General features: G+C 40.6%; 1 protein-coding gene across 3 annotated transcripts in view; it reads right to left on the bottom strand.

Annotated features, from left to right (window-relative positions):
• Window positions 1-19,146, bottom strand: part of KLHL29 (kelch like family member 29) — a 496,878-nt gene that overhangs the window by 183,845 nt on the left and 293,887 nt on the right. For all 3 annotated transcript variants that reach the window (XM_073002224.2, XM_073002233.2, XM_073002241.2), the window contains 2 exons: window positions 15,334-15,475; window positions 13,987-14,529 (listed from right to left, as the gene is read on the bottom strand). In XM_073002224.2, the coding sequence (XP_072858325.2) occupies window positions 13,987-14,529; window positions 15,334-15,475 (685 nt within the window). The remainder of the gene's footprint in view (window positions 1-13,986; window positions 14,530-15,333; window positions 15,476-19,146) is intronic.

Raw genomic sequence — 19,146 nt, 5'->3', positions numbered from 1 at the left:
GTTTGATTATACAAAGAAGCGAGATATTACAAAATTAGCATTATGGCTCCAGCCCCTGCTGTTTGTGTTACGACTAATATAATATACAGGATTTAGAAAAGCAGAAACAGTTGGAACCTTTTATTTTCCCTCAAGGGGGAAAAAATACATCCAAATAATTACTGGAGAGGAACAGTATTTTGTATTAAAAATCTCTATCCTCCTAAGACTAATTATAAATCACTAGGGAAAGGCTGCAGTAAACAACCTATTTTTCTAATTTACCAGCGTTGCATATGACAGAATTTTAACGAATTTTCCATGCCCCAAGTTTTAGCAAACCTCTCTAACTTACTTTTTCCACACATGGAACACTTCCAAGACGTGACTTGAAAAGTAATTGTGTATTATGTATTATGATTCCATATAAGGGAAGGGGAACAAACAGAGAATGGGCAATTCGCAATCCACACAGTAGGAAACCTGTCTGCCTGAAAACAGATCATAGCAGAACTGAACTGTCCAACTTACATGTTAATTAGCAGGTGGGCCAATGACTCCATGGCTCATACAGGAGTTGTCATAGCTTGGAAATAAGAGACACTTCATGCATCACAGTTCAAATAATTCCTTTTGTACTAAACAAGATGAATCACTGAGCCACCTGATCTTCTATGTATAACTTTCCCAAAGTAACGTTTTAGTGTTTTACATCTAGTATGCCATTCCTAAACTCTGGTATTTACGGTTAACAACTATGGCACCAGAAAATCAGTTTAAATATGCAAGGTGCCCCATATCCTTTATGTTCCTTTTATCCAACAGGCAAATATAGTAAACTAGCAAGATAGCTGAAGTCTGTAATTGCCTAGGCAGGGATATGAGTTTACTAAGGTAATGTTATGATTCAGATATTGTTTCTCAGGGAAGGTCTTCTCAGGCTTGGGATGTAAAATGAGAATCTGCACACGTTCAGTCAGCTTTCATGTGCTTTGTCTGCAATTTTGTGTGGATAAGCACATGTCATTTAAAAAGTGCCATTCTCTGGTCAGCTGAAAAATAATTCAGATTCTGAAACTATTCGAGATCTTAAAGTCCTAGATTTAAGCTATCGCTAAGATAGGGATGCACAAATATCTTTGAAAGAAATATTGAACTATCCAGGTAAAGAGATGCCTGTATCATCCAGGAAATCACTTTAGCTTTCTAGGTAAGAAGAGCAGCACAACCTCTAATAGGTCTGTCTGAACTTATGAGATCACCGTCACTCATTTCCTTTATGCTCTCTCAAAGTCACCTGCTTTCTTGATTTTCTTACCTCCTGGTGAAAAAAAATGTTGACTATATAATGGTACATACCTACTATGGCATTACACATAGAGTAGGACCCCTACATGAAGAGGAGATTGGTTCCAAGCCCCCCGTGGATGCTGAAAACCACGGATAATAGCAAACACTATACACAGCATGGTAAAAGAAAAGAGAGAAAAAAGCATTTTCACCATGTATTACCAGAACTGGTCATTAGAGGGCACCGGAGACCATGCTATGTATTCTTCAATAACAAGAAAGCATAATGTGGTCCCTGGCTCCCACTAGGGGTCAGTTCTGGTAAATACAAAGTGAAAATATATATTTCTAGTTTTTTTTTCTTTTCAGACCACAGATAACTGAAACTGTGGATACTGATCCTCCAGATATAGGGGTCTTACTGTAGTGATGTGCAGGGCAGCAACTGGGAAAGTTCTATGCAGATGTTCTAGAAATGGTATCATAGAAGTATCACTCCAGCAACAACTTTCCTCTGTAAGCAAAGCATTATTTTAAATTGTGTCATATTCAGAATATGGTTTCAAGTTTGGTAAAATAATCCAGCTATGCAGGCGGCCTACAGAGTTGTCGTGGAATACAGTGTCTTAAAATATTTGGTAACATGACATGACACTGATTGGCAAAGATCTACACTTGTTACATATTGAAGAGGTGCGGCCCACTCTCGACATGCCTTGATCCAACATTTCCAGTGTGCAAATCAGTGATCTGTGAGAGTGCTCATTCCTCTACTTCATACCATCTAAGGAAATGTGTGTGTTAATTAAATAGTTAGAGCTATTTAATAGTGGGCCACTGTCAAAAATTAGGACTTCAGGAGCCACACTGCACAGCAGGCAGCATTGACTTGATCTTAGCCTGCAGTTTCTGTGCTGGAAAAAGCTAGCTTTAGGGTAGAGAACTAATCCATAAGGAAATTCCACCAACAATCAAGTAACACAATTATATACAGAAACCTTGCTGCCTGTTCCCCATTATTCATGTCTTGATATTTCACAGTCTTAATGAGTTGAACTAAAGTATTTTTAAAATCCTTTAGGCTGATTATGTTATTTTCTCAGTTATTTTTCCATTTCTCCCCAGTTCTAGGAAGATCAGAATTTAAAGATGGCCATTTGCTCTGATAATTGTTGTTGTTTAGTCCGACTCTTTGTGACCCCATGGACGAGAGCATGCCAGGCCCTCCTGTCTTCCGCTGCCTCCCGGAGTTGGGTCAAATTCATGTTGGTCGCTTCGATGACACTGTCCAACCATCTCGTCCTGTATCTTCCCTTTTTCCTCTTGCCTTCGCACTTTCCCAACATCAGGGTCTTTTCCAAGGAGTCTTCTCTTCTCATGAGATGGCCAAAGTATTGGAGCCTCAGCTTCAGGATCTGTCTTTCCAGTGAGCATTCAGGGTTGATTTCCTTCAGAACGGATAGGTTTGTTCTCTTTGCAGTCCAGGGGAATCTCAAGAATCTCCTCCAGCACGACAATTCAAAAGCATCAATTCTTTGGCAGTCAGCCTTCTTTATGGTCCAGCTCTCATTTCCATACATCGCTACTGGAAAAACCATAGTTTGGCTGCGTGGACCTTTGTCAGCAAGGTGATGTCTCTGCTTTTTAAGATGCTGTCTAGGTTTGTCATCGCTTCCCTCCCAAGAAGAAGGAGTCTTTTAATTTCGTGGCTGCTGTCACCATCTGCAGTGATCATGGAGCCCAAGAAGGTAAAGTCTGTCATTGCCCCCATATCTTCACCTTCTGTTTGCTAGGAGGTGATGGGTCCAGTGGCCATGATTTTAGTTTTTTTGATGTTGAACTTCAAACCTCTTTTGGCGCTCTCCTCTTTCACCCTCATTAAGAGGTTCTTTAAGTCCTCCTCACTTTCTGCCATCAGAGTGGTATCATCTGCATGTCTGAGGTTGGTGATATTGCTTCCACTAATCTTAATTCCATCTTGGGATTCATCCAGTCCATCCTTTTGCATGATGCATTCTGCATAGAAGTTAAATAAGCAGGGGGACAATATACAGCCTTGTCGTACTCCTTTCCCAATTTTGAACCAATCAGTTGTTCCATATCCAGTTCAAACTGTTGCTTCATGTCCCACATACAGATTTCTCAGGAGATAGATAAGGTGGTCAGGCACTCCCATTTCTTTAAGAACTTGCCATAGTTTGCTGTGGTCCACACGGTCAAAGGCTTTGGCGTAGTCAATGAAGCAGAAGTAGATGTTTTTCTGGAACTCTCTGGCTTTCTCCATAATCCAGCACATGTTACCAATTTGGTCTCCAGTTCCTCTGCACCTTCAAAATCCAGCTTGTACTTCTGGGAGTTCTCGGTCCACATACTGCTGAAGCCTACCTTGTAGGATTTTGAACATAACCTTGCTAGGATGGGAAATGAGTGTAATTGTACGATAGTTGGAGCATTCTTTGGCACTGCCCTTCTTTGCGATTGGGATGTAGACTGATCTTTTCCAATCCTCTGGCCACTGCTGAGTTTTCCAAACTTGCTGGCATGTTGAGTGTAGCACCTTAACAGTGTTAAGGTGCTACACTCAATATTGAGTGTAACACCTTTTAAGATTTTAAATAGTTCAACTGGAATGTCATCACCTCCACTGGCCTTGTTGTTAGCCGTGCTTTCTAAGGCACACTTGAATTCGCTCTCCAGGATGTCTGGCTCAAAGTCAGCAACCACACAATCTGGGCTGTCTGGAAAATTCAGATCTTTCTGGTATAATTCCTCTGTGTATTCTTCCCACCTCTTCTTAATGTCTTCTGCTTCTGTGAGGTCCCTACCATTTTTGTCCTTTATCATGTCCATCTTTGCACAAAATGTTCCTCTAATATCTCCAATTTTCTTGAACAGATATATGGTTTTTCCCTTTCTATTATTTTCCTCTATATCTTTGCACTGCTCATTTAAGAAAACCCTCGTCTCCCCTTGATATTTTTTGGAAGTCTGCATTCCATTTTCTGTAACTTTCCCTATCTCCCGCATTTTGTTTCCCTTCTCTACTATTTGTAAGGCCTCGTTGGACAGCCACTTTGCTTTCTTGCATTTCTTTTTCTTTGGGATGGTTTTTCTTGCTGCCTCCTGTACAATGTTACGAGCCTCAATCCATAGTTCTTCAGGCACTCTGTCCACCAAATCCAGTTCCTTAAATCTGTTCTTCACTTCCACTGTGTACTCATAAGGGATTTGCTTTAGATTATACCTGACTAGCCCAATGGTGCTTCTCCATCTTTGGCTGCAGAGAACATAATCAATCTGATTTCGGCATTGCCCATCTGGTGATGTCCATGTGTAGAGTTGTCTCTTGTGTTGTTGGAAAAGAGTCTTTGTGATGACCAGCTTGTTCTCTTGACAAAACTCTATTAGTCTTTGCTCTGCTTCATTTTGACCTCCAAGGCCAAACTTCCCTGTTGTTCCTTTTATCTCTTGACTCCCTACTTTATCATTCCAGTCCCCTATAATGTCAAGAACATCTTTCTTTGGTGTCAGTTCTAGAAGGTGTTTTAAGTCTTCATACAATTGGTCAATTTCAGCCTCTTCAGCATCGGTGGTTGGTGCATAAACTTGGATTACTGTGATGTTGAAAGGTCTGCCTTGAATTCGTGTTGAAATCATTCTATCATTTTTGAGACTGTCTCTCAGTACAGCTTTTCCCACTCTTTTGTTTACTATGAGGGCTACTCCATTTCTTCTACAGGATTCTTGCCCACAATAGTAGATATGATAATCGTCTGAATTGAATTCACCCGTTCCCGTCCATCTTAGTTCAGTGATGCCCAGGATGTCAATGCTGATTCTTGCCATCTCCTGTTTGACCACATCCAGCTTACCAAGGTTCATAGATCTTACATTCCAGGTTCCTAGGCAGTATTTTCCTTTCTTTCTCTTTCTTTTCTATGACCTGTCCATCTTGGGTGTCCCTGCATGGTACAGTATAGTCCATAGCTTTTCTGAATTACTCAAGTCCCTTCACCACGACAAGGCAGCAATCCATGAAGGGGTCTCATAATTCAAACTACTGTATACAATTTCTTGGGAGTTTTTTTAAAAAACAAAAATGCTTTCTGAAGTAATGCATACATTTAAAGTTGTTCTGTTGATTAAAAACCTATTTAAATCAACTGTCTACCTTAATTTTAGTGGGAATGTAATTTTAGCTGAATTGCACTCTAGTGGAACATCAATGGCACTTAAAATGGAAACACAAAGTAGCCACATATTGCACCTGAAACAGTGCATGACACAATCATTTACACTCTTTAATCACACGATGAAACCTAACGTTATCCATCCTCAGATTCCTGGGTATCAAGTAGGTGCAGAGAACTGGGTACACCAGCAGTAATTTGCATTACAGTAGTAATAGCACACAGGAATGATTTTTTAATTGGCAAAAGCAACTTCAGAGGAGGGTGAAAGACAACATCACTATCCACAGTAATCAAGTTGGCCATGAAAATAATGGCCCTGCTGTCCTTGTTTCATATTTAAACACAGGAGTAGATAGTCTTGTTTAACATAAGTTCATTCAATGCCATCAGGACAACTTGCTTTAGATTTTTTTTTAGTGGCTTGCGATGCACGAAATCGATATTAATAATCTTGAGAAAAAAGAGATGAAAGAGAAGCTACCCAGGTGTGCCTTATTTTTAACCTGGGTATGGTGCCAGGAAGACAGGAGGGCCTGCCATGCTCTGGTCCATGGGGACACAAAGAATCAGACACGCCTTAACGACTAAACAACAAAATGGTGCCAGTTGGTGATTAGGATAACCATTCTGATGAGCCCTGTCCATACATGCCAACGATTTGAGATAAGTCATTATGGGCACATCAGGTAAATACCTGCATTCCTTTTATATATGTGAAACCTTAGATTTATTTCCTACTTATTAGTCTCTAGGGTGATTTCCCAAAATCGTCACAGAAGAACTACAGCCCCCAAACTTTTTAACTTCATGAAATGAATTATTTGGCATCAAGTCACGTTTGCATCGCTCAGGCTTAAGAAGACAGAAGGGAATAAATTCTAGGCATAGCTACCAAATCACGCTCAAATGAAGTTATAACATAATAACAGCCCAGCTGACTAAATGCTAGATTTATATAAAGGGAGCTGACCTCCTGCTGTTGTGTTCTTCAGATTCTGCCCACAGCAGTAGATGAGCATATATTTTCAGCACTAACTTAATGAGGGAAGGATTTTAATTTCCAGTTTTTCTACTTATACAAAAGCAATCTGTTATTCACTATATTATGTTCAAGTTTCTTTCTTTAAAATAAAGAAATCCTAGTCTAAATTGCTCATCCTGAAAAGCACAAGCTTAAACATTTTACAAATTAAGATTGCATTTTCTAAAATCAAATACCACAACATTCATAGAATCATAAAATTATGGAGTTGGAAGGGACCTAGAAGGCCATCAAGTCCAACTCCCCGCTCAATACAGCAACCCAAATCAAAGTACATCTGGTTGCCTAATTTTTTCTTGAATGTCTCCAATACTGGAGCACTCACCACCTCTTGAGGTAATTGGTTTCTTTGCCATACCAAGTAGGAAGCTTTTCTTGATACTCAACTGAAATCTGGTTTCTTGAAACTTGAATCCATTATTATGTGTCCTGCACTCTGGGATGATTGAGAGCAGATCCTGACCATCCTCTGTATGACAATCTTTCAAGTATTTGAAAAATGCTATCATATCTTCCCTCGGTCGTTTTTCAAAGCAACACATACACAGTTCTTTTGGTTTTCCCTCATATGGCTTTGGTCTTGTAGCTACATCACACCATTGGCTCATATGCAGCTTGTCTACAATAATTCCAAGATCCTTCTTGCATGTAGTATTGCTGAGCCAAATATCTCCCCCCCCCGTCTTGCAACTGTGCATCTGTCCCCCTACCCCCACTGTAGAACTTTGCACTTATCCATATAAAATTTCATTCTGTTGTTTTCAGCATATCACTCGAGCCTAGACTGAAAACAACAGAATAAAAGATCGAGATCTTTTTGCATTTTCTTCCTGTCTTCCAAAGCATTAGCTATTCCACACAGTTCTCTGTTAGCTGCAAATCTGATATGCATTCCTTGCACTCCCTCATACAAGTCAGTAATAAAAACTGGGCCCAGGACTGAGCCTTGTAGTACCCCACTTGTTATCTCCTCTCAGTTTGAGAAGGAGCCACTGATGAGTATGATTCTATAACCAGCTGTGTTAGTTGTTCCACCCAGCTCACGCCTTGTTACCGTGCTAATCAGAATATCATGGGGCACTTTGTCAAAAGCTTTGCTGAAGTCAAGATATATTATGTCTACTGCAGTCCCACCATCCACTAGGGAAGTTACACAATCAAAAAATGAATTAAGATTAGTCTGGCAGGATTTGTTACTGACAAATCCATATTGGCTTTCAGATATCACTGCATTGTTTTCAAGGGGCTTGGAGAGTAACTGCTTTATAAACTACTCCAGAATTTTCCCTGGGATTGATGTCAGGCTGACTGATCTATACTTCACCAGTTCCTCCTTTTTGCCCTTTTTGAAGATAGGGACAACGTTAGCCCTACTCCATCACCCATCCACCATGCTTTCAAGAAAATAACAGACAATGGTTTCGCCAGTTCCTTCACTACTCTTGGATGCAGTTTGTCCAGCCCTGGGGATTTGAACCTGTTCAAAATAATAAGGCATTCCTTGACTATTTGTTTATCAATCTCAAGCTGCAATCCTGGCTTCTCCTTTTGTATTTCACATTTGCCTGGAGGGTCAAAAACTGACTTTTGGGAAAAGACCAAGCTAAAGTAGAAATTGAGCACTACTGCCTTTTCTTGGTTGTCTGCTGTAATTTTTCCATTGCCACTGAGTAGCTGAGTCATACATATAAACTTTATTGTTTCTGGCCATAGACCTTTACAACGTACTGACTACTATAGCATATAAAATCCGATTAAAACAGGTAATAACCTTAAAACAATTAAAACCATTAAAACTAATAAAACCAATAAAACTAATAAAACCAATAAAGCCAGGTATAAGAATATTGTCATAGCACAGAACGTCAATCCACTGTATTCAGCATTTATGTAGCATCACTGTTTCTATTATTATTACAGTGGTGCCTCGCATAGCGAGGTTAATCCGTTCCGGATTAACCTTCGCTATAGCGAAACATCGCTAAACGGAATTTAAAAAGCCATAGAAACGCATTGAACTTTGTTCAATGCGTTCCTATGGCTTTAAAACTCACCGTTAAGCGATGTTCCTCCATAGCGCCGCCATATTCGCGCCCTCGGTAAGCGAGGGCAGGGCGCGAAAATGCGGCCCGGACCTTCCGGCGGCCATTTTGGAACCGCCGATCAGCTGTTCTCCCCCGCTTCGTTATGCGATATTCGCTAAGCGAATCGCTTAGCGAATATCGCAAAGCGAAAAAACGCCATAGGGGCCATCGCTGAGCGAATGCTCCAGCGATGGCCCAGAGCCCCTCGTTAAGCGATTTCATCGCTCAGCGAGGCGCTCGTTAAGCGAGGCACCACTGTATTATTATTATTATTATTATTATTATTATTATTATTATTATTATTATTGTTGTTGTTGTTGTTGTTGTTGTTGTTGTTGCTGCTGCTGCTGCTGCTGCTGCTGCTGCTGCTGCTGCTATGTATCTGTAGCACCAGCTTCGAAATACAGTGGTGCCTCCACTTACGAACATCTCGACTTACGACCAATTTGAGTTACCACCAGCTCCGGCTGCAAAATTTTGCTTCAACTTGAGACCAGAGCTTTGAGTTACGATCAGAAAAAAGGTGGGGAAAAAAGCGGGGAATTTAAATTACTAACTGTTGGTTGGGGAAGTGGCTGCTTCTTCATAGCTCTTTCACCCCAACAATTAGAATGTGTGCGTTTGCAGAGAGGCTTCCGACAGCCTTGTGCTGTTTTCTGCTTCTGAGTGAGTACATATAAGGTTTTGCAGCATGGGTTTGGGCTGGGGGGTTATGTTTCTGTGCTATGATTTTTTGTTGTTTTTTGGTGTGCGTGTTTTTTTCCAGTCCCAGCATGTTCCGATTGGGCTTGCTGTCTTGTTTTGTTTTTTTGGTGGACTTTTTTTTCAGCCCCAGCACATTCTGATGGGGCTTGCTGTGTTGTTTTGTTTTTTGGTGATTTTTCCCCCAGCCCCAGCACATTCTGATGGTGCTTGCTATGTTGTTTTGTTTTTTTGGTGATTTTCTTTCAGCCCCAGCACGTTCAAACGGGGCTTGCTGTGCTGTTTTGTTTTTTGGTGATTTTTTTTTTTGCCCCAGCGTGTTCCGATGGGGCTTGCTCTGTTTGTTTGGGGCTTTATGGCAATTTTTTTTTGGCCCCAGTGTGTTCCAATGGGGGCTTGCAGTGTTTGGTTTTTTTGTGTGGGTTTTTTGATGATTTTATTTCTGGCCGGAACGGATTAATTGGGTTTCAATGCATTCCTATGGGAAATGGTGCTTCGACTTACAACCAATTCGAGTTACGACCATCTTCTGGAACAGATTAAGTTTGTAAGTCGAGGAGCCACTGTACTTCTAAACAGAAAATCAATTTTAAGGTACAATAGGAAAATAACCTTTGTAATACTTAAAATACTATATTTTAAACCTCTTTTTTTCATACAACTGTCAGTAATAGCTATAAGAGACCACTTAAGTTTTCATATGTTACATAGTTTTATGGTGATAAAAGGAATAAAAAATTAAAGATCTATTACTTAAAATACTAGAAACTACCGTATTTTTTGCACCATAAGACACACTTTTTTCCCACAAAACAGGGGGGTGGAAAGTCTGTGCGTCTTATGGAGCGAAGAAAACAGATTATATTTTCCTGTTTTCTTCTCCTAAAAATTGGTGCGTCTTATGGAAAGGTGCGTCTTATGGAGCGAAAAATACGGTAATCTGTGAGCATAATTTGGAGAGCGAGTGCTGTATAATGTAAACAGAGCGTCAAAACTAAGACTGAACAAACTTGGATTCAAATTCCCTCTTGGCCCTGGAAACACACAGGGGGATGGCAATGGTAAACCGTTATTTGAACATCTCATGTACCTTGAAAGCCCAAGTAGGGTCAGTGCAAGTAAGAAGTGACTTGACAGCGCATAGCAATGACAAGCATTCCTTCATTTAAAAATGTAATCAGACTACATAAATGAGCCAATTTTCAACCATATGTCAAAAAAGTTGCTGATCCATTGCAAATGGAACATCATTCCTATAAACTTTATGTTCTGGGATTTGATTATTATTGCTAGTATCACTATGTCATGTTTTTGTTTACTTATAAAACAGAAACAGGCTATTAAGAAGAAACATCTGAGCAAGTACAGTCTAGTGCAGACCCTATAGGAATACAACTCAGCCAAATGAAACATAATTAGGGAAAGAAAATGTGAAATTTTAAATCAGTTCACTAATGAAGTATTAAAAATATCAGTATTCCTTATTTTGACTGGCAAGGCATGCTCTTTTCATTTGGGGAACTGTGAAGTAAATACTCCCTCCCCAGCAAGCAGAATGTCAAGTAGAAATAATAAGAATGGGGTGGGGTGGGGGTGTTGCATGAAGGGAGGGGGATAAAGATGGGAATGTAATGCAAGCAGATCTCATAGGCCATCCGCACTAGAACTTTCTTGTTAACACTGGCTAAGGCTCACGCAAAGCTGAAAATCTATTAACAAAACATCTTTGACTGTACATTTGAAGAACCATCTGACATCGTCACACTGCCTTCTCAGTTCTTTTCTTTGAGTGCATAGTGTCTGCCACACACAAATTTGGAATCTGTCCTTCTCTCGAAGGATAAAAAATACCTAAGAGTGAGATTAAAACAAGCACTCTCTTTAAAAGCTCAAGAGAGGTTTTATATTAGGGATCTTGATATAAATAAGGCAAAGGTTTAAGGCCTTGTTGCTGAATCGAAGCTTTGTTCTGTTTGAGCTGATTATGTACCTTCTTATTTGACATTTGATCCGACAAGAACAATTACAGCATTAAAGTAAAGGCTTTTAAGAATAATAAGAAAGAAATACTTCCAAATCACCACCCCATATCTAGCGTTGCTTTTCAGGGACATGGAGGGCTTTGCTCTCTCTTTAACGTTAAATGAGGGGAAATAAATCAGAGGCTGATGACTGTAAATAGATAAGCTAGTAAAATATAATTCACAGAATAAGAGCAGCCTCCCTTACAATTTATGAGACACTGTAAAGCTAATGTACTGACAGCTGCCATCTGTCAAAGCTAATATCTCATTTTCGTGTAAAGCATGCATGGAGTCCATCTCTGGTTTGAAGTGAAATCTAAAGGATCAGAGAGATCCGTATTAAGGCTATGTCACAAAAAAAGAGTGGCATGCTTTTGTTTTTGTTGTTGTTGATGTTCTTGTTATTTCAGCAACCTAGGCAACACACAAGGGCAAAATAAAAATGATTTTGGAAAACAACAGAAGTAAAATGCACAACTAAACAAAATGAGGTGAGAACATGTTGATAAAAACTGGGTAAGCGACATTAATCTTTAAAAATAAAGCATGTGCTAAACATTGGTCCTTCCCTCTAGTTAATACCCGATTTCCTTTTTGTTTTCTTCTTATTTTTAAACTCTTCCTTTCATCCTGATGTATAAATATTTTGTCATATTTTATATGTTGTTGTTATGTATGTTGGAAGCCACCTAGAGTGGTCGTTCGACTAGATAGGTGGGGTATAAATGTAATAAATAAATAAAAATAAATAAAATAAAATGCAAACATCTTCACAATCTAAAATGTGTATATATACTAATGAAGCTTTTTTTATATATAAAACCCCTCTTAGAAATGCTGTTAACATTTTTAAAGCAAATAAAAAAACACCTTGGTTTCTTTGGAAATACATCTTTTAAACAGCTTGCATATATGATGAATTAACAGACTAATGATGCCTCATATTCATTAAGAAGTAAAAAAAGGATGAAAACTGTCAAAATACTTGATATCTGTATGTGAAGGAGTTGTGCTTAAATACAGGGCTTTTGATATGGATCCACTCATATCCAAATGGAAGTTATTCAACAGTAATGAAGTTCTTTGATAGCAAACTGTGGAAGGGTTTTAGCATATAATTCAAACAGGGGCTTTGCTCATATGTACAAATAGCTTTACAGACTTATTGGAGCCTTTGTGGTCTTTTATGCTGATTTAATAGATTTTTCTTAAGCTTCATTCCATTTCAGGTATATATAGGGAACATTAGTATTTCTCAAAGAGAGATATGCTAACTTGAAAAAGAAGAGAGAATACTGGCATTAAGTTAAAATGGCATTTCAGTGTCTCATGTAAGACTGCATGATAAATATGACATTCCGTTGTATCTAAGTATAGCCTTACACCTAAAGCACTGCCACCAAGGTCAGAGAATCTAGGTGAGTCAAAATATCTGTCGATTGCTGCATTCTAGGGAGAAATCTCAAGCTGATATGAGTGATGGTCAGAATTTGGAAAAGTTACTTCGTTGGTCCATAGTTCCCAGAACCACTCAGCTACTACTCCCTCTTGACTGGGGAATTCTAGGAGCTGTAGTCTAAAATATTTCCATTTTCAGAACTTTGATAAGAGCCTTCCATACAGCAATAATTACAGTGGTGACACGAACTGTTTTCTTTGTAAGAATGCAGCAGTCTTCCACTACACGGTCTTCTTCCCTAAGTAGGTTGCCAAGAAGATGCTGCATTCCTTATAGGCTCAGAGCCCCCCCCACCCGCCCCACTGAAACATGAACATGGACCCAAGTTAAATTAATGCACCATGTGACCTGCCCCTAATGTTGTCAGCAGAGGAGCAGCACACTGCATCATAGAACCAGAATAGATGTCTCACTTGCCCTGGGGAGCAAATCAGAGAACTGGACTGTGCAAAGCTGTGCAGTCCCATTGGGCCTTCTAGTGCTTACTCACATGCTGATTCACTGCTATCCTAATCTCCCAAAACAGGTCTTGGCAAGATCAAATGCATTCATAACTATGTGATGTGTATTACTCTATATGCTGCTATGCTAACATTTCCTTAGAGCTAATAACCAGATCAAAGGTCAGTGTGACTATATTCTGTTGTACCATCAGTTCATGGAATAAGGGTTGACCAACCCTACTCACTGTCCAGAGATGATTGGAACATCAACCCATTTCTTCTTAAAACACTGAACACGAGGAAATCCGCAAATGAAAGGCAAAGTACCATAACTCAGAAAACAAGAGCTTAAATCAGAAAGACAGTGGTATGACTTATGACTAAGTGCTTCTCAACAGAGGGATGGAGAGAGAGAAAAATAAACACTCTGAAGGAAAGAGGGACAGCTGTCTCATGTGTTTTCAGCTGTGCATCTCTGCTGTTTTTGAGGTATCCCAAGAAAGCATAACTCTGAGCCAAAACGAGTGCACAGATTTCTTCTGTCTTTGCAGAAGTACCAGCTTGTCATCTTTAATTCATGAAAAGCTACCCCAAAACACAAGACAGGAAACTGATGCTGGAATGTTAATGCTCCAGGTGCTTGAATTGGCACAGACGCCTCTTACTGCAGGACGGTGGGCGGAATTTGAATATTACATTCCCCCCCCCAAAGAGTGCGTACTCCCCAAGTGCCATGTACCAAAGACGTGAAGAGTTCTGGGCTGACTTACCTTTTGGATGCCAAGGGTCTGTGAACTCGTACTTCCCCACACCAACAGTCCGTAGCATCTGTACCCCATTTGTGTTGTCCTGACTGCCCGTCTGGTTAGGAGGAAGCTGAGGAGCAGCTTGCCCATTGGTGGCTGGAACACTATTAGGTAGGGCAGCTGAAGGCAAAGCAGGTGGTGGTGGAGGCAGGATAGGACAAGTCATGTGACAGTTCCCTACTGCACTGTGGCCCGGGTGAGTCACCTGGCCAACCCCTGTCATAGAAGACATAGTAATGGGTTGGCTGTTAGTGTACAAAGGCTGGCTCTGCAGGTTCACAACCATGTTACTCAGAGGCTGTGAAGGCTGCTGCTGAAGCTGGTAATGAGCTGGCATTAATGGAAGCTGGGGGGTAACATGTGGAGGGAGTGAGGGTGTAACTCCAATGACAGGGGCTTGGACGTTCACTGCTGGGCTGAAGGTCGGAGGTTGAGTCATCCCATAAGAATGAGTTATAAGAGCTGGCTGGCTACCAGCTGCCACTGTTGTAACCCATGGAGCTGTACCTGGAAAAAGGAAAGCTAGCAATAAGAACAATTTTGGCAAATAGGATGTCCCCGCCAACTCTTTCTTCTCTTTCTCTCTCTCTCTCTCTCTCTCTCTCTCTCCGAAAATGTTTCTAAATACTGTATTCTGTGATCTAGCGATTCTGTGGATTCTCTGTAGGTTACATCTCAATAGAAGGATGGTCTGGAATCATTCCAGACTGGTAAGTACCTACAAGTGCTCCAGTAGGGCAGGAAAAGTGCAAATGCTAAAAATACCGATCAACTACCCAATGCAGCATGTTTACAATTTTAAGCTTTTTCAGCTTTGTGGAGTTTAAGTATATGCTTCCAAGAAAATTAACCTCTTTCCCAAACGTGTTTTCATGGCTCCCTGACAAACACTTGGCGCGTATAATAACCATGTTCCAGCCACTACAAAGAGATTGTAATTAGGCGTCTGGCATAGCTGCACAATGTATGATATGTGTCTGGAAGCCTGAAATCATTTCAGGTGGCTCTGGACATAAAAAGAGGTCTTAAGGTATTATGTAGTGGTGTTTTTTTTTTTAAACTTTGGCAGAGATGGAGAGGGGGAAAGAAAGTGCTTTAATGAACTTGCAGACGTCTTAATACATTTATATTAGCGCTGACGTAGGAGTGACCTGAGGGGTCTTTACAACTCAAAAGAAAAGCCAGCTGTAATATTTTTTTTAAAAGGGACTCATGATAAAGTCTTATTTAGAGAGGTAATTGGAGACAGCATATTGAATTTGCTTTGAACAATTTCCCCCAGCAGAATTACAAATGAGGCTGAAGGCATACCTGGGTTTTCAGTCTCCCTCATCTGCTTAGAAGGTGGCTCATCGGTGTCCCAGGGTGTAGACTGATTGATGGGTGTCTGTCCCCACCTTACACTGGTTGCTAATCCTTGTGGCTGATTCTCCGTCTTAGAAATGCAAGGTGTCTGCCAGAGAATGAGACAAAGCATATCGAATTTAGACTCATGTACAAAGAATCTTTATGGCACTCATACAGGGTTTCTCTAATAGCTGTTGGAAACTTCATATCTCATTTAGACAGACTTACATTATACCAGTTGAGCTAATTATTTTTATACCTATATACATTGTGATATTAATTCAGCACAGAAGTACATACACTTTTTGGCTAAGCCTACTGATTTGTTGGAACAAACCAGTTTGTCACCAGATTTAAAAAACAAAACAACCAAAAACAAACAAATAAAAAACCTAGATTCTTGTTAATTACTCCTTTTTTTGCCTTGATTATATGTTCTTGCTGGGATAATTTATGCTTGGTTGCATATCTCAAAATACAAAAAAAAAAAAACAAACCCATTAAATAAACATAAATGCCAAAAACTGTTACATTTGAATTTTCTTTAGAAAGAAATTGGGATGAATTACTGTAAAAACAACATTAACATATATTGTTCAGTGATCCCCCCCCAGAATGGGCCAACCCATATCACCATACTGTAAGAGTTAGCTGCAAAGCATCTCTTATTGGCAAAGCTTCAGATCAGCTAAAATAACTGTAAAGTGCTTAAAAGAGCAAGACTTACTAATTATGAATTAATCGTATAATGAGAAAGACAGCTCTGTATAAACAGTCACACAAAACTAAGTGTCCAACAAAATACCCAGTGAGTGTCTCAGTTTTGCCCTCCATTGTTGCTACTGGGTGGTGGGGGAAAAGAGGGGGGGGTCTCAGAAATTTAATAAGAACAGAGTTTCTGCAGAACTACAGTTTCACTAATTGAACTATTTGGCTAATTGAACACAAAAAAACCTGTTACCATTTTAAAAAGAGGATAAAAGAAAACCTATACAGTGGGGTCTTGACTTAAGAACGGCTCGAGTTAAGAACATTTTGACTTAAGAACCACTCTCATAGGAAAATATTGACTTGACTTACATACTTAGATTTGAGTTAAGAACTGAAAAAAAAACCACGTGGGAGGCAGGGAAAGTGCAAAATTTGAACTTTCAGTTAACTGTTGGCCAGCGAAAAGGGTGCCTGTCTGCTTCCTCACTCCTCCCAGCGCTTAGAGAGTGGATTGGGAGACAGTCTTCGGACTGCCTGGTACTGCCTGGACTGTATTTTCCCTGCCTTCCCTGAACCTTTCTTGACCTAAGAAAAAAATAAACAAAATATCCCCCTCTAGTGGTCGAAGGCGGAATAGCAGCTTCCCATTAGTTTCTATGGTCGGAAAAGAGCAGATACGGATCAAATGGTTTTCAATGCATTCCTATGGGAAATGCAGATTTGACCTGAGAACTTTTTGACTTGAGAACCGCCTTCCAATACGGATTAAGTTCTCAAGTCAAGACCCCACTTGTATATACAAATGCGAATTTGTAGCTGTGGTACAAACTAAGAAGTCATTATCAGAACTTAAACAGAAATATAATACATCACAAGTGGAAAAGGCTATAAACAGGTGAAAAATATGACTGCTCAAGCCTGCTGTTCCTTCTCTCTCTCTCTCTCTCTCTCTCTCTCTCTCTCTCTCTCTCTCTCAGTTTTATAACTGGACTTAGATTGGGAAATCCTTCCAATCAAGAATATGTTCTTCTGAGAGCCCTTTAGGTCAGCCATTCTTAACTCTTTTGTTATTGCCATGACCATAAACGCAAGATGAAAGAAATCTAGGCCAAAACAGGATTATGTAAGTTGCCTAATGCAGTGGTCCCCAACCTTTTTGGGACCGCAGAGAGGCTGAGCCTCCAAGGAAGGCAGGGGGGCCTCTGCAGGTGGGTGTGGGTGTGCGCGCACTCTCGGCACATGGGTGAAGTGGTGGGGGAGCAACCGTCTGCCAACGCCGGTGTGAGCACTCCCCCCTTCACACATGCGCAGGGGTGCCTGCACGTCCGCCTGCACACTCCTTCGTACAGGCTCTCCGGTGCATGTGTGAAGGGGTAGGGGAGCGCTCACACTGGTGCTGGCATGCGCACATGTGCGCAAAGCAGCTGTGGGGAGGGGAGTGCATGCAGGGGTGGGGTGGGAAGTCTGTCTTTGTGGCCCAGTCCGGCTCAGGCCACAGACCGGCACCCAGCCGTGGACCGGGGGGTTCACGACCTCTGGCCTAATGAACCTTATAAAATGGTGTAAGAAGAATTGTTTCCCATCTCTGGCCCCTTTCAAGGGCTGGGGCCTCCCGGGGACAATATGGCCCCCTACTGAGAATGGCTGCTTTAGGTAAAAAATTGTAAAGAGCAGCGTTTGGAAAGGTTGTTCTTTGGACAATGGCTCCCAGAATCCCCAAGTCAGCATGGCCAGCCCTTGAAATACATAGCTGTGGCCACCCCTATGGTCATCCTAGAAAGGAACTGTGTTGTCCTTTTAGGTAAGAATGACACATTGCAGAACCCCTGTGGCTGCCCTTAAAAAATGTGTGTGCAGATTTCCTCTCGACTGGAACAGTAACATTGACCTTGTATTTGCTTATTATCCTCACTGTTTTCTTTGCTTCTTTCACCTCTTTCTCAATGTACAATATATCTACAGGGATACCCATCTCCCACTACTCAGCTAGAGAGCAGGGGATATTAGACATACTGTAATGGATAGTACAAGACAAAACAGAAACATGGGGGGGAAGCACCTAATCATCTTGCCAACTACGGCTTCAGCATCAATTTAGTATAGCTCAGTGAGTTGGAGCTTCTGGCGTTAGAGCTAGGGTGAGGAGTTCAAATCTCCACAAGAGGGGCCAGCTGAGATTACCTGTGGCATGTGTGGCTGATGAGGTGACATGCCCTGCCACCTGGTTTGTTGTGGGCAAGATGCCTAGCCCTAGAGTGCCGCCAAAAAGAGGGACGGGTGATGTCCTTTCTCAGTAGTTTATACCTAGAAAATCCTGGGAATGTCTCCCGATGTCAGAAATGACTTTATGCAAGTATTAAGTGTCAACTCTAGCAGATAAAAGTAATTTATTTCAGATATTTGGGTGAGAGAGAAGGGTTTGAGCTCATTTCCCTGCTAAAACAGGTAGCATCTGCTTTCAAGGTTTATAGTACCAACCACCTTCAACAGGGACCGTGCAGACAAATACCAAATATGGTAATCGGCCCACAGGGAATTCATTTTTTTGTAACTATTTTTAACATGTGCTTTCTGGCACAACTGAAAAAACCACTTCTGGAAAGAGTTCATAATCTCTGGGCTTGCAACAAAAACATTCTGCTTCAGCCATATGTTCTTCCTTTTTTCAGGCATGCCTTTGCAAAGAACACATCCTGCACCTTAATGGCTCAGTAGATTTAGCAACAGACACCAAGCATATTAGGATCAAGCTGCACTCCTAAACTGGCAATTATTCAACCAGAAAGAAACTACAGAACAAGTCAGAAAAAAAAAATCACGATATACAATAATGGGAGGCTGTCGTACAGACATAACAACCTGGAAAAAGAATGCTCCAATTTAAAATTATCTTTAAGAATCTAATGACATTTTGAGGGTTAAAGAAACACAAGAAGTAAACCACAGATTATTAATTGCACTGAACAAAAGTGGGACAAAGGGCTAGTTTAAAATGTTATCTGACTTTACTTCAACTACAGAAATTATTTAACAATGAAATAAAGAAAAATTATATTTGTGTGCATG

Source organism: Pogona vitticeps, chromosome 1 (genome assembly GCF_051106095.1).
Source record: "Pogona vitticeps strain Pit_001003342236 chromosome 1, PviZW2.1, whole genome shotgun sequence".
Taxonomy (NCBI): Eukaryota; Metazoa; Chordata; class Lepidosauria; order Squamata; family Agamidae; genus Pogona; species Pogona vitticeps.
Note: the sequence above shows the minus strand (reverse complement) of the source record. Positions and strands in the feature narration are given on the sequence as shown.